Below are 13,294 nucleotides of genomic sequence, written 5' to 3' on the forward strand. Positions count from 1 at the left end.
CTTGAAGCCGCAGTTGTCGTCGTTGAACCCTTGAATAGATCTGCAGCAACTGACACCAAATCTAGCCGTCGCGAACGCATGACGAGAAACCCTAAGTCACCACCCCAAGGAGAGAACATGAATTTACGCCGAAGCTCCGTTGACCACATACAAATGGACGAATTTGAGGAGGTTCGGAGTGCGGAACACAAATTCAAAGAAAAAACACCGCCATCCACCGAGCGCCGCACCAGCGAGGACTATAAAGCCACTACCCGAAACTACTAGCCAGAGTGAAGGCATTGAAATTCCCTTCCCCACCACCGACCGCAGAGCGACATGCAGAGGAAAGACGAACCCACGGGCTCATCGGCAAAGTCTGGAGGGGAGATTTTGCCTAGCCACCGAGAAAAGGAGGGGAAAACGCTCGGAGAAAAAGTCGTCAGTTTGGATGAAGCATCTTAGAATGAAGTATTTTTCTACACTTCTCGCAAAAAAGAGTATTTTTCTACACGTTCATGGGAAAAACTCTATATATTACTCGCACAAGAAACTCTATATATTGTTCAAAAACTTTATTGGTCGACCGTACAAAGTAAAAAAAAAACGTCGCGTATTCGGGGGACGGAGGTCGTTTCCGTGGAACCCGAGATCCCGTGGATGCGGTGTGATATTGATTCGGCTCGCGGGGTCCGATGTGTGTTCATGTGCAGGATCTCGGATGCGCCGCTGGCATTCCCTGTAGCCGCATTCACCAATGCACGGGGAAGCAGACGGCGGGGGCCGTGGTCCTCGATAGAAAAACGACCGACGGGGAGTCGGGGACGGGGTCGACATAGCGCACGCCGTTTGAGCCGACGGCGTCAGGGAGGATCCACCGCGCCGACCGGATCACGAGCCGAGCCCGCGCGCCGCGGACTCCCCCGCCTCGCACGGCGCGGGACACGGTCGCTCGCTCGCACCCACCGACGAGGAGGAGGCGTCGCCGCTTTTCTTCTCTTTCTCGCGTGCGCTGGAGCGGAGTCTACGAAAGGCAAAGCACTTTTCCCGCTGCCCCCCTTGTAGATTCAAGTATCACTGGGAGAAGAAGGGAACGATAAAAAGGCTCTGTGTTTATTGTCATAGTCGCAAAATCATAAAATCGCAGGGGGTTTCATGCACAAGAACAGCGCACCAAATAAACATTTCAGATTTATTACGACTGCATAGCATAGCAGCAGCCAGTTCACACTGTGTCGCTGTCGCCCATTACTGCTCCGTCGTCGTTCACAGCGACGCCAACGCTGCACCCAGACCCCGCGAGATCCAGAGCCCAGCACTAGCAGGTCGGGGAGGAAGAAGGTCCAGGACCCGCGAGGCAGGGAGGCGATGGCGGGCAGCGGAGGCGGCGCGTACCGGGCGGAGGACGACTACGACTACCTCTTCAAGGCGGTGATCATCGGCGACTCCGGCGTCGGCAAGTCCAACCTGCTCTCGCGCTTCACCAAGAACGAGTTCTGCCTCGAATCCAAGTCCACCATCGGGGTCGAGTTCGCCACCCGCAGCCTCCAGGTCGACGGCAAGGTCGTCAAGGCCCAGATTTGGGACACAGCCGGTCAGGAGAGGTGACTGCCTGCTTGCCTCCCGTCTCTTAATTACTACTCCTACCTCTTGCCGCTTCCCGTTAATAACTGCTCAAATCGGTAGTAGTAGTAGTAGTATGCTCGCCAGTATGGATTTGCTTTGCTTGCTTCATGATCTGCTTCTTAGGAACCAGGATGCTACCTTCCCTTGGCCATTCATTTGCTCTATCAAATTAGTTTGGTGATGCTGGTAATCGGGTGATTGCTGCATTTTTGCTGCCAGTGTAGACGATCTTGGTAGAGTGTGCACGGATGTGGGTTGGGGTGGAGTAGTAAATCAGCGGCGAGTAGCAAATGAGGTATCACTGCTTGGTATCCCAGTTCACGTCTGGGTTTCACTTGGTTGCTCCTGCAGGGTAGATTGGACGCCCAGTTGTGATTTAGCGCTTGGGAATTCCGTGTCTTACATCTATAAGTTTAGTGGTTTGGGGATGAAGCAGTTGAAATCATTGTTTGTGAACTAGTGGTTGTAGTTTCATCTTTCATTGGCGTGCATACATAAATCAGTGGAGAGATGCATCGTGATATTGTTGGATTGTGCACCAGCACACTTGGTGTGACCATGCGAGGGGTGTGATTGGAGAAGGTAAGGTGTGTCACAAGTATTGGAAGATCTGTTGGTGTGGCCTTGGGGATGAAATGACCACTGCAGAGGGTTCATCTTGCTAGATCTCACGGTAGAACTTAGTCATTGAATCACTGTGCTTCTGCATCATGTGGTGGCATAATTACACTTGTACAACATAAGTTGGTTCCCAACTTAGAGCATCTCCAATAGATGATGTAAAATACATCACCAATAAGTGGTTGGAGTAAAATTACATCACCAAAAAGTGGTTTTTTACATCACCAAAAATGTGCAACTCCAACGATGATGTAAAATAGGGCAGCCGCGCGGCAGCCGCTCCAATAGATGATTTAAAAATAGGCCAGCAGCACAACAATTTCAAGATCATCGCACACATAATCAACAATATGCCAAATTCAACATCAACTTCAGATAAGTTTTTCGACAAAGGATGGATTTTATTGACTCAAAATGAAGCATCAAGTAAATACAAACATAATGAGCACGCATCCGGCCTCTGCATAGCTAGGATGCACACAGCCAACACGAACGCACACACACAAAAAAACACGACAGCAAATAGCAAAGTCATACAAGACCAAAGCTATGCTTAAGCGAGATAAAAAAAACCTCCAAAGCGATCAAAACAACGATCGACAAACTACAACAACGACCATATCCGCACCAACCATGTCTTGTCATCACAAGGACAACGAGGTTCTTCAACAGCAACACCTTCAGGAAGGAATGACGGTCAAGCGTCGTCGTTGCCGGATTCAACAACCAAATGTTAGAATCTAGGTTTTCACCCTGAAGAACGAGTCCAGAGCACATCGGAGCAATGCCTTCAACAAGGTATCATTGCCAGGTATAACCTCGGGTCAACCTAGGGTTTTCACCCCGGAGCTCAAGACCGGGTGCTCGGGAAGCACCAAGTCGAAGTCAATTATGTGTTGTCGCCGCCACTTTTCTGTGATCCCGGCAACTACATGCACTGGGTTAGAAATCCACCGCCGCCGTTGCACAACCATATCCTTTGGGTTCAAGCCATTGTCCATAGATTGCCTTTCATCGCCGAAGGCAAACTGGCCGAAGTGAGATCAGCCAAAACTCACAAAGAAGCCTTCCGACTGAACCCCACACCATCGGTACGAGAGGCGAACCCTCATGAAGAATTTTTTGTGGCCACCGCAATCTGGGCGCCGACCTAGGCCGTATGTCGCTGATCCGTTGCATGGCTTCCATAGATTGACTGCCAGAAATAGCAGGCCCAAGGCAAAGGACTAGCCAGGAACCAAGCCCGTAGAAGGATCCGCACAAATCGCATCCGTTGCATCAGATCCAAACAGGGGGCAGATGGACTCACCGACCTGCAGCCAAGCCATGAACGGGTAGAACCCTTCATCACGGAGGAGCTATGCCTCATATGGAGTTCCCACCGCGCGCCGGCCGGGCCAAACTATCATTGATGAGCAGCAGTAGCGCAAGCAGATCACAAACCAGATGCCAGGCCAGATCGGGAGAGGAGGGTCAGGGGATGGGATGGCGCAAGTGAAGTGAGGTGGCCCACCGCCGCCGGCGACGGCGAGGAGGATCGAGAAAGGAGGGAACCGAGGTTGCTGGCGGCTGGGGTGCCTCCAGAGTCGCGAGAGCGACCCCGGAGGCAGGGCTGTTTATTGATTGGATCTGGCTTTAATTTGAAGCAAAAAAAATCATAGTTCATGATCCAACAAACAAGAGTGCACATAAACATAAAGATAAAACATAGTTTGCAGTTCTTCCCTTCGCATTCTCAACAAAACCCTTCTCTTCCATGTCAAGATTCTCATCATGAAATGTTGTACCATATTCTTGCGATGGAAAATCTTGAGAGACAAAATCTTCGGTCACAACATTTATCATGCGCATAAATGTGTCATCATCAAGACTACAAATGCACATACACACAATCTCACATTCTATTCATATGAACATGACAAAAAAAATCAAAAAAGAAGATTTTTTTTTACGTTTACGACATTTCATCAAACATGTTGGAGACGATGGCCGAGGGCGTCGACAGCTCCTCCTCCATGGCCGGCGGCAGGGCTTGAGGTGATCGGGGAGCAGGTGTGCCATCAGCAGCAGCACTTGCTGCGGGTGACGGCGGCACCGAAGCAGCAGAAGCAGCCGCGGCTGCCTTCATCTTCTTTGGCCGGGACGAAGCTGCTGCGGGGTCGCGTGGCAGCCACTTCGAGCCTCCACCACGTGGTTTGGCCGCGGCAGCCTTCTTCTTCGGCGGTGCTCCCATTCCGGTGGCGGCCACAGGACGGTGGGTGGGGGGGGGGGGTGGGGGTGCGAATCCGGCGCGGTGATCTGGGGGAGGCATGGCGGCGGCGGGAACGGTGGGAGACGCGGGGGTGGCCATGGCGAGGAGCGGCAGTGGCGGCCGCGGGGTCCATGGGGTTTGGTGGTGGGAGGCGGGAAGGCAGGCAGGCGGTGGGAAGTTTCAGCACGGCAGTTGGGGGTGCGCCGTTGATCAGCTAGCTGTCTTGCCAGCAACTGAAGCAGCAGTTCATCGAAACCACTTTAGAGGAGCAACATAATTTTTTGGAACCGAGCTACCCCCATCATTAACAGAAACAATGGTCACACAAAAGTAGGGGATGCAGAAAATTAGGAGCGGTTTTGATGCATCATCAGGAAACCCACTGCCTACGGCTCGGACACAGGTTATAGGATGAAAATCTGATTGCAGAAAATAAGGAGCAGTATAAATTGCAGCGCTAACAGTCTTGATTTGATAGTTTTTCTGCTATGCTATGTTTACTAGACTATAGATATACATATCCATGAATTGGTTCATCAAGGGAACTCTTGCATCATTGATAGGACAATATGATAGCTATGTGATTCCCGTTCGAGAATAAAGTGTTAACTAGGAAACAGGTCTCACAAATTTATTTTTATCCATCAACAAAATGACTCACATGCTACTGGAACTTGCACATTGAGAAATTAGATCTGAATGCTATGCTACTGTAATGGGAGACAATCATCCAATGCAAAATACAAAATAAGCTAGGGTGGAGACAGTTCCTTTTCTCTAATTTATCAATAAAAGTCACCTATCATTACTTATGGAGAGATACAGGGAGCAAAAGAAGGACTTGCATATGTGTTCATTGACTTGGAGAAGGCCTATGATAAGATACTGCGGAATGTCATGTGGTGGGCCTTGGAGAAACACAAAGTCCCAACAAAGTACATTACCCTCATCAAGGACATGTACGATAATGTGTGACAAGTGTTCGAACAAGTGATGTCGACACTGATGACTTCCCGATTAAGATAGGACTGCATCAAGGGTCAGCTTTGAGCCCTTATCTTTTTGCCTTGGTGATGGATGAGGTCACAAGGGATATACAAGGAGATATCCCATGGTGTATGCTCTTTGCAGATGATGTGGTGCTAGTTGACGATAGTCAGACGGGGTAAATGGGAAGTTAGAGTTATGGAGACAAGCCTTGGAATTGAAAGGGTTTAGGCTTAGTAGAACTAAAACCGAGTACATGATGTGCGGTTTCAGTACTACTAGGTGTGAGGAGGAGGAGGTTAGCCTTAATGGGTAGGTGGTACCTCAAAAGGACACCTTTCGATATTTGGGGTCAATGTTGCAGGAGGATGGGGGTATTGATGAAGATGTGAACCATCGAATCAAAGCCGGATGGATGAAGTGGCGCCAAGCTTCTGGTATTCTCTGTGACAAGAGAGTGCCACAAAAGCTAAAAGGCAAGTTCTACAGGACGGCGGTTCGACCCACAATGTTGTATGGCGCTGAGTGTTGGCCGACTAAAAGGTGACAGGTTCAACAGTTAGGTGTGGCGGAGATGTGTATGTTGAGATGGGTGTGTGGCCACCTGAGGAAGGATCGATTCCGGAATGATGATATATGAGATTGAGTTGGGGTAGCACCAATTGAAGAGAAGCTTGTCCAACATCATATGAGATGGTTTGGGCATATCCAGCGCAGGCCTCCAGAAGCTCCAGTGCATAGCGGACGGCTAAAGCGTGCGGAGCATGTCAAGAGAGGTCAGGGTAGACCGAATTTGACATGGGAGGAGTCCGTTAAGAGAGACCTGAAGGATTGGAGTATCACCAAATAACTAGCTATGAACAAGGGGGCGTGGAAGCTTGCTATCCATGTGCCAGAGCCATGAGTTGGTCGCGAGATCTTATGGGTTTCACCTCTAGCCTACCCCAACTTGTTTGGGACTAAAGGCTTTGTTGTTGTTGTTTGTATGATGTCTAACTCATGTTATACTTGTGGGATATTTTCTGTTTAGCGTGTTGATACTTTTACCTTGTAAGTTCAATATCCCCTCTCCTATTCTTCGAGCCACCTTGATTATTGTTTAGATATAGACTCGTACTTGCAGACATTTGTTCTGCTTTACCTCTGGCTTCTTAGAGATAGACTCGTATGCTTTTACCAAAGGAACATTACTAGTTACTTCTATGACCTCTAACTGAGGATACTGACTATGAAGTCGAGGATTGTTTGCTCAAGCCCACCATGTTGCTCTTGTTTATCTGGTTTTAGTGGAGAGGAAAAAGTGTGGCCCATCCCATGTCTCTTGCCCTTATCAGTGGCACCGCTAGCAGTTGGCATATGAATTCAATTATTCTGTAGTTTCATCACTAACAAAGCTTTCATCCTTGACACACAGTGTATATTGTATGACATTTCACATCCGAATAAAACCTTGCTAAGAGATTGCACTGTTCATTCTGAGATCTGCTGCACTGTATGATATTTGATGTTCACAACATTTATTTTCACTCTTGTACGTAATTGCTGTTTGTGTAGATCAGTTCTAGCACGACTGGTGGAATCAACACTGGTCACTAGCAGCACCTTTTTTTTTTGCATCCCTTTTTTGCTCAGTTATATGATTGCCTGATATTTTTCTCTTCATTTGTCAGATACCGTGCTATCACAAGTGCCTATTATAGAGGAGCAGTAGGCGCGTTGCTTGTGTATGATGTCACTCGCCGTGCTACATTCGACAATGTGGCGCGCTGGCTAAAAGAGCTGAGAGATCACACTGATTCTAGCATTGTTGTCATGTTAGTTGGCAACAAATCTGATCTTCGCCACTTGGTGGCTGTTTCAACTGAAGATGGGCAGGAATATGCTGAGGCGGAGTCACTGTACTTCATGGAAACATCTGCATTAGACGCGACAAATGTAGACAACGCTTTCTCGGAAGTTTTGACTCAGATATACCGAATTGCGAGCAGGAAGACGGTTGATGCAGGAGACGACGGCTCATCTGCCCCGAGCAAAGGGGAGAACATAAATGTGAAAGACGACGTGTCTTCGCTGAAGAAAGCTGGCTGCTGCTCGAGTTAGGGTATAGATGCATTATTATTTGCTGCGTTTTCTACTAGTTGGTGTATCTTGTATTGCAACAAAACAGATTTGTTGATTCTCTCATTTTGCTGCGGTTATGGTGATGGTTAGGTTGGTTCAGCTTTCACCTGAAACAGTTATGTCAGATTGATAATGATATTCTGCGAGTACTTTGTTTGCAGTAGGATCTGAGCAATATCTCACTGTTTATTTTTATCAGAACCATGTACTTTGTTTACAGTACGAGAACTGCATGTAATGTACAGTATTATGACAGACACAGAAAGTACAAGCAGGCAAAGAATCCTGCATAAGTAGAGAAAACACACTAAAAACAACCTGTGAACTTATAACAGGCAAATTTGAACATTTCCATTACTAGCAGTGGCCCATTGGCGAGCATCGTCTTTCATTTGCAATTGGTGTGTGTTCGAACTTAAGCTGACGCAACAGTATTAAAAACCAGATTTAAATATAACCCATAACTCAAGAAGAAACAAAAGCGATCACGCTATGAATAGTATGTTAAACTGGCCTCTGAATTTCGGCACTTCCATGATTTCTTTTTTTTTGAAGCAAATCAAAAGACTTGCCATTTCATTGATTAAGGAAGACGTTTTTTCTAAACAAGGCACTTCCACAATATTACTCGATTATTAAGACCTGAATCGGTGATTTGTTTTTTTCTTGAGCTATTTTTCATTGATTTGTTTTTTTCTTGAGCTATTACTCGATTATTAAGACCTGAATCGGTGAAATGGTAGGTTTCACTTGTGCACATGTGAAATGGTAGGACCCCCTCCTTAACAAATGTATGGCATTTTTTTATGCCCTATGCAAAACCAAAAAACGTCTTACATTTTGGTACAGAGAGAGTATTATGTTTGCACTTTTTAGCGCGTGTTTCGAAGTGGGGCTGTGGAGGGTCACGTAATTAGCAAAACAGGCCTGCCAGTTTTTCTTTTCTTTTGAGGTTCGTCACTGCGGGCTGCGGCAGTTGACATTGGTAGGCCCAGGTGGGTAGGTACGCGGTGGTTTGTTACCTACCAAGCAGCCCAGCCCACGATAAGAGGGCCAGGCTTGGCAACGATCAATGTCTCCCTCTCTCTCGCTCGCTTCTGCAAAAAAAAAAAAAAAGTCCCTCTCTCGCTCACGTCAGTGAGAACAGCTTCCAATTTGTTTTCTCTTGCGGGTTTGATTCTTCAGCTAAGGATAATGACTCAAAAAAGGACGCAACGTCATATGTTTGATCCGTCGATCGTAAACTTGGCCGGATGTGGCATTTTTCTACGATTGCTAGCTGTTAGCCCTTTCCCCTCGTCTATGCCTTCTTGCACTTTTCATCGTTTGTCCCTCTCTCTATCTCTTTATAGCATCCAAGTAAAATCATAGTACCGTTACAAGTTTTTTTTTTTGCCAAGACATGATAATCCTGGGACGCAGAATCATTGAACAGCTAATCCCAAAGGTACTTACTGAAATTAATGCCGTGGAAGGTGGATCAATAAGCATGTGATGAAGAGTTAATTCGTTCAAGCCCCCCCCCCCCCCCCCCCCCCCCCTTCCTTTAAACAAAACATGGGTGGGAGAATCTCTGCTGCGATGACGCTGTGATGCAGAGCAGTTCGTAGATATAATACCTGTGGGTGTGCTTCCTAACTCGTAGGATAAGATAGTTAAGCGTCCTTTGGAGTGCTAGGCGAGAGCACTACGAATCTACCTACTCACCATCCATCGGTTCCCAACTCCTGGAGCATCGGCTCGAATACAACGCCAAGCATTCGCACGTATTCCCTCTTGTATTATGAGACAGATGGAGTAGTACTCATTCATTTCGCTTTTCTTGCCTGCCTGGATGGCTGGATAGATGGGTCAGTTGAGTTGGCTCGATCTTTTCATGCCAGGCCCAACCCAACCCAACCCAATAATTTGTTTGTCTGGTTGTAGGCAGATTCCTCTCCCAAAAATATCACGACCGGGCAGTGGGCCGACCGCGACAGGGCACGAATACGGTACAGGGATAGAGACCGAATTAAAGACATCGCACTCAAAGACGGCGTACTTGACCCGGTCCAGCACGCAAAATTTCCCGGGGATTGGTGGAGCCGTCCGTGCCGCGCCGTGGCATTTGCCCCGCCGGCCCGCGCCAGGCACCAAATTACCGAGCCGGCCGTGGCCGGCAAGGATGGTGGCGCGGCAGGGCACGCGGATCCGCGTGGCGAGGCCGGCATGTGGCGGCCTCGTGCGCATCCCCCCAACCGCCACCATCCCGCGCCACTTGCCCAGTTCGCCGCCACTTGCCCGCCAGCCTCTGCGCCGGGCGAGGAGTGTGTGTGTGTCTATCTGCGGTGCGCTGCGCGTCACGGGTGACGAGGAGAACGCATGAAAATGCCAACCTTTCGCTGCTTTTCGGTGGAACCGGACGTGCATCGTGGCCGGAACTGCTCCCGGAGCGGCGCGGGCGGCACAGCGCAAGCACGGGCACGGCCTTGGGTACGGCGAGCGCGACGGAACCGAGGGAGTAAAATAAGCGGAAACACCCTTGAACAGCGAAATCCCTTCGATCTGATCCAGGCTATGTACTACACCTCCAAATTACTCCGGGTAAAAACTACGGCCGGAGGAAAGGAAAAGAAAGGGGGAAAACGGGATCGGAACGGGAGGGAGGCGCGACGGTCAGGAGCAGGGCGCGGTGGCCGCCAGGGCGAGCTCGCGCCGGCGGCCGAACACGATGGCGCACTCCGGGAGCTCGCCCAGCCCCGCGAAGAGCGCGTCCTCCCCCTGCAGCTCGCGCTCCCAGTCCTCCGGCGGCGGCGCCACGTCGAACGCCGGCACGTACAGCGCCGTCCGGGGCCACGTCGGGTACTGGTCGAACCACCCGAAGTCGAAGCTCTCCTCCTCCTCCTCGGCCGCCGCGGTCACCGTCGTGATCGCCGCGGGGTCGGCCAGACCGATGACAGGCTTCTGCTCATGTTCCTCCTCCTGCTCTTGCTCCGGCGCTTCAGGCCCTTGCTCGGGCTGGCACTCCACCGGCGTGCCAGGCTCGGGCTTGGGGTCCACCAGCCGCGGGGAGGACTTGTTGGGGTGGCAGCCGGTCTTGGGCGCCGGCCACGGGTGGTTGTGATCGTAGGAGTAGGTGACGAGCAGCACGGTGGGGTCGGCGCGGCTGCGCTCCACCTGCTTCCTCGCCGGGCACCCCTTGGAGCTGCTGCAGCGGTAGTACCCCCTGAACACAACACGCGACAGCAATTCACACAAATCAGACGAGCCTATACTTACTTAGTAAGTGATAATTTAATTCCCACAAATTACCAGCCTGTCCTGCAAAGCTGTATCTACGCGTAGTACTTACCGCGGGTAGGGGGATCCCTTGATGGGCTTCTGGCCGTACTTGCGCCACGCCCACGAGTCCGGCGGCGGCGGGCCCTCGCCGTTGGTCTTGGCCCGCTCGCCGCACTCGGCAATCGGCACCGACACCACCCTCTTCTCCACAGATCTCCGGCTGCAAGAAATCGGCAAACAAACATACTCAATCCTCCGTTGTTTCAAGAAGAGTAAACCAATACTAATCGAGATTCGAGTGGTTCCATGGATCGAGATGTGCATGTGTGTATGTACCTCCGCTTGGGCGGCGGCAGCGGGGACGAGGGCGAGGGTTGGTCGCGCTTGCTCTGGCCTCCGCCGGGCGACTCGGCGTCGGCGGGCGGCTGCTCGTCGACGGAGTCGGCCCGCGGCGAGTCCGTGCCCGTGCTGCAGTCCGACATCGGCGGCGCCTAGCCTAGCCTAGGTATCCACGCCCGGCCCCGGCGGAATCGGATACGGGCGGAGCTATCTAGCCTCTGGACTCGTAACAGAAGTCCCGGCCCGGCGGCTGGCTGGCTGGCTGGCTGCCCCGGATAAAAAGCTCAAAGCGAAACCAAACCCCACTTTCCGAAAGCGTATATATCTGTGGGCTGGGCTTTGGTGATGATCACTGGCTACCGCAACAGAGTGTACTATCAGGGCGAGGGGAACGGAGGAGGAGGGGGTGTAGTAGTACAGGGCCGGGTCGAGTGATGGGGGGATGGTGGAAATGGTGGCGGATGGATGGATGGATGGGTGCAGCTTTCAATGATCCGCCCCCCTACTACGTGCGCGTTTGTATATGTGCGCTGGTGGACGGACGCTTTTGTTTATGCGCACGATGTTGCCATCCACCGGGTGCAGCGCGTACTACTGTGTGGAAATGGACGTGTTGTGTGTGTGCGCGCAGCGTTTTCGCCTGTTTGTTTAGCGTTCCGCGCAGTCCCGCCTCCGGCTCCGGGTTCTGGATTGGATCGCTCTCCCTCTCACGCTGTTGCGTATGGGAGGGCAGGAGCGAGAGGAGGAGGGCGACGTCTTGGGGCGATTAAATTAGCGGAGGCTGCGATGGCGACGCCCTCCGTAACCGATCTGGCCAATCATGTCCGCGGCCTTGCCTCCCGCCCCATGTACACACATGGCGCATCTTTTCCCTTTGTTTTGTGCATGTGCGGAGCCGGAGCGAGATGATGATGATGTACTTTGCCGCCTGCTTGCCTGATCCAGCGAGCCGCCCGTGATCATGTACGTAGCAGGTGTCGGGTTCGCTAAATTCGGTACCGATCCAACTGGAGCATCAGATTCTACTTGGACGGCCAGGATACGTCGATGCACACTACCGCTCTGTGCATGTTTTTCAGTTTTTGACCCGTAGCGCAAGCGGAGTGTTCTGAGTACTGCTTGCTACATCGATCGATCATACTCCATGCGCCATGCAGTTGCTCTGGTGAACACACTATTTCGTGTCGAATCATTACAGACCCTGTAGAACTGGCTACTTTTGCAAGTACTAGCACGTCTGCAAGCGTACGCGCAAAAACCGATTACTGTCGTACGTATGCAGGCACGTAGTTGGTCGAAGGTGAATGGCGAGATCCATCCATCAGATCAGATGGTGCCAAGGTTCATCCATCCATCAATTAATGATCCATGTGAGTCGCTGGGAAACTGCACTGCGGCTACTTGTTAATTCCATCTTACACTGTCAGTACTCCACGGTATCTTTACACGGACTCTGCCTGACAGAAAAAGCTTGTTAATTTTGGCGTGGGTATTGTATTGCTGCTTTGGCAGTACATATAGCTAACTAATGCATACAGCCTGCCAAAAGAAAAATCAGAGTACAACACAAGATCGATGCAAGATAATACTACTGGGAAGTGGTCCCGGCGTTCAGCGCCATCGAGCTGGTGCTTGGGTTCCCATGCCAGCGAAATGCGTTCCCACGTGCACTTTTTTCTCTCTCTCGGCGACACTAATATGTGATTTTGACGTGCTCCAACTCAAGTCTGTTCCCTCTCGTCCATATGATGGCATCTAGATTCTAGAAGCCTTATTTTGCCGGCCTCTTCTCATTTTCAGGCTTCCCGGTCCTGACCCCGACCATACAATACTCTTTTCGTGCCTTTAACCGAAGTGTGCCCTTTTCTTGTTTCATCCGTGATCGTTCATTTTCTCGATTCCTACTAATTTGCTCCATGAAGCTTTTTCTTTTCGGGTGAAAAAATTACTCCATGCGATCCAAAAAGGAAGCCATGACACCTTTTTTTTGGATCGGAGAGAGTATTGCACGTTCGATTAAGCAAACAGAATTTTAAAAATAGTAAAAAAATCAATAAAAAAGTGGAACTCTTTTGCGACAAGTATAGTCTAGCATAATTCTCATGTTTA

General features: G+C 50.4%; 2 protein-coding genes across 2 annotated transcripts; one reads left to right on the top strand and one right to left on the bottom strand.

Moving 5' to 3' along the window:
* Window positions 1–776: 776 nt before the first annotated feature.
* LOC109770805 (ras-related protein RIC2) lies at window positions 777–7,748 on the top strand. The gene is made up of 2 exons (XM_020329515.4): window positions 777–1,583; window positions 7,135–7,748. The coding sequence occupies exons 1-2, from the start codon at window positions 1,348–1,350 to the stop codon at window positions 7,562–7,564; spliced, it is 666 nt and encodes a 221-aa protein (XP_020185104.1). The 5' UTR covers window positions 777–1,347; the 3' UTR covers window positions 7,565–7,748.
* Window positions 7,749–10,086: 2,338 nt separating this feature from the next.
* Window positions 10,087–11,704, bottom strand: LOC109770804 (probable WRKY transcription factor 65). Its single transcript, XM_020329513.4, has 3 exons — window positions 11,183–11,704; window positions 10,917–11,066; window positions 10,087–10,790 (listed from the first exon to the last, which is right to left on the bottom strand). The coding sequence occupies exons 1-3, from the start codon at window positions 11,326–11,328 to the stop codon at window positions 10,241–10,243; spliced, it is 846 nt and encodes a 281-aa protein (XP_020185102.1). The 5' UTR covers window positions 11,329–11,704; the 3' UTR covers window positions 10,087–10,240.
* Between the last annotated feature and the right edge of the window lie 1,590 nt (window positions 11,705–13,294).

This window comes from Aegilops tauschii, chromosome 3, assembly GCF_002575655.3.
Source record: "Aegilops tauschii subsp. strangulata cultivar AL8/78 chromosome 3, Aet v6.0, whole genome shotgun sequence".
Taxonomy (NCBI): domain Eukaryota; kingdom Viridiplantae; phylum Streptophyta; class Magnoliopsida; order Poales; family Poaceae; genus Aegilops; species Aegilops tauschii.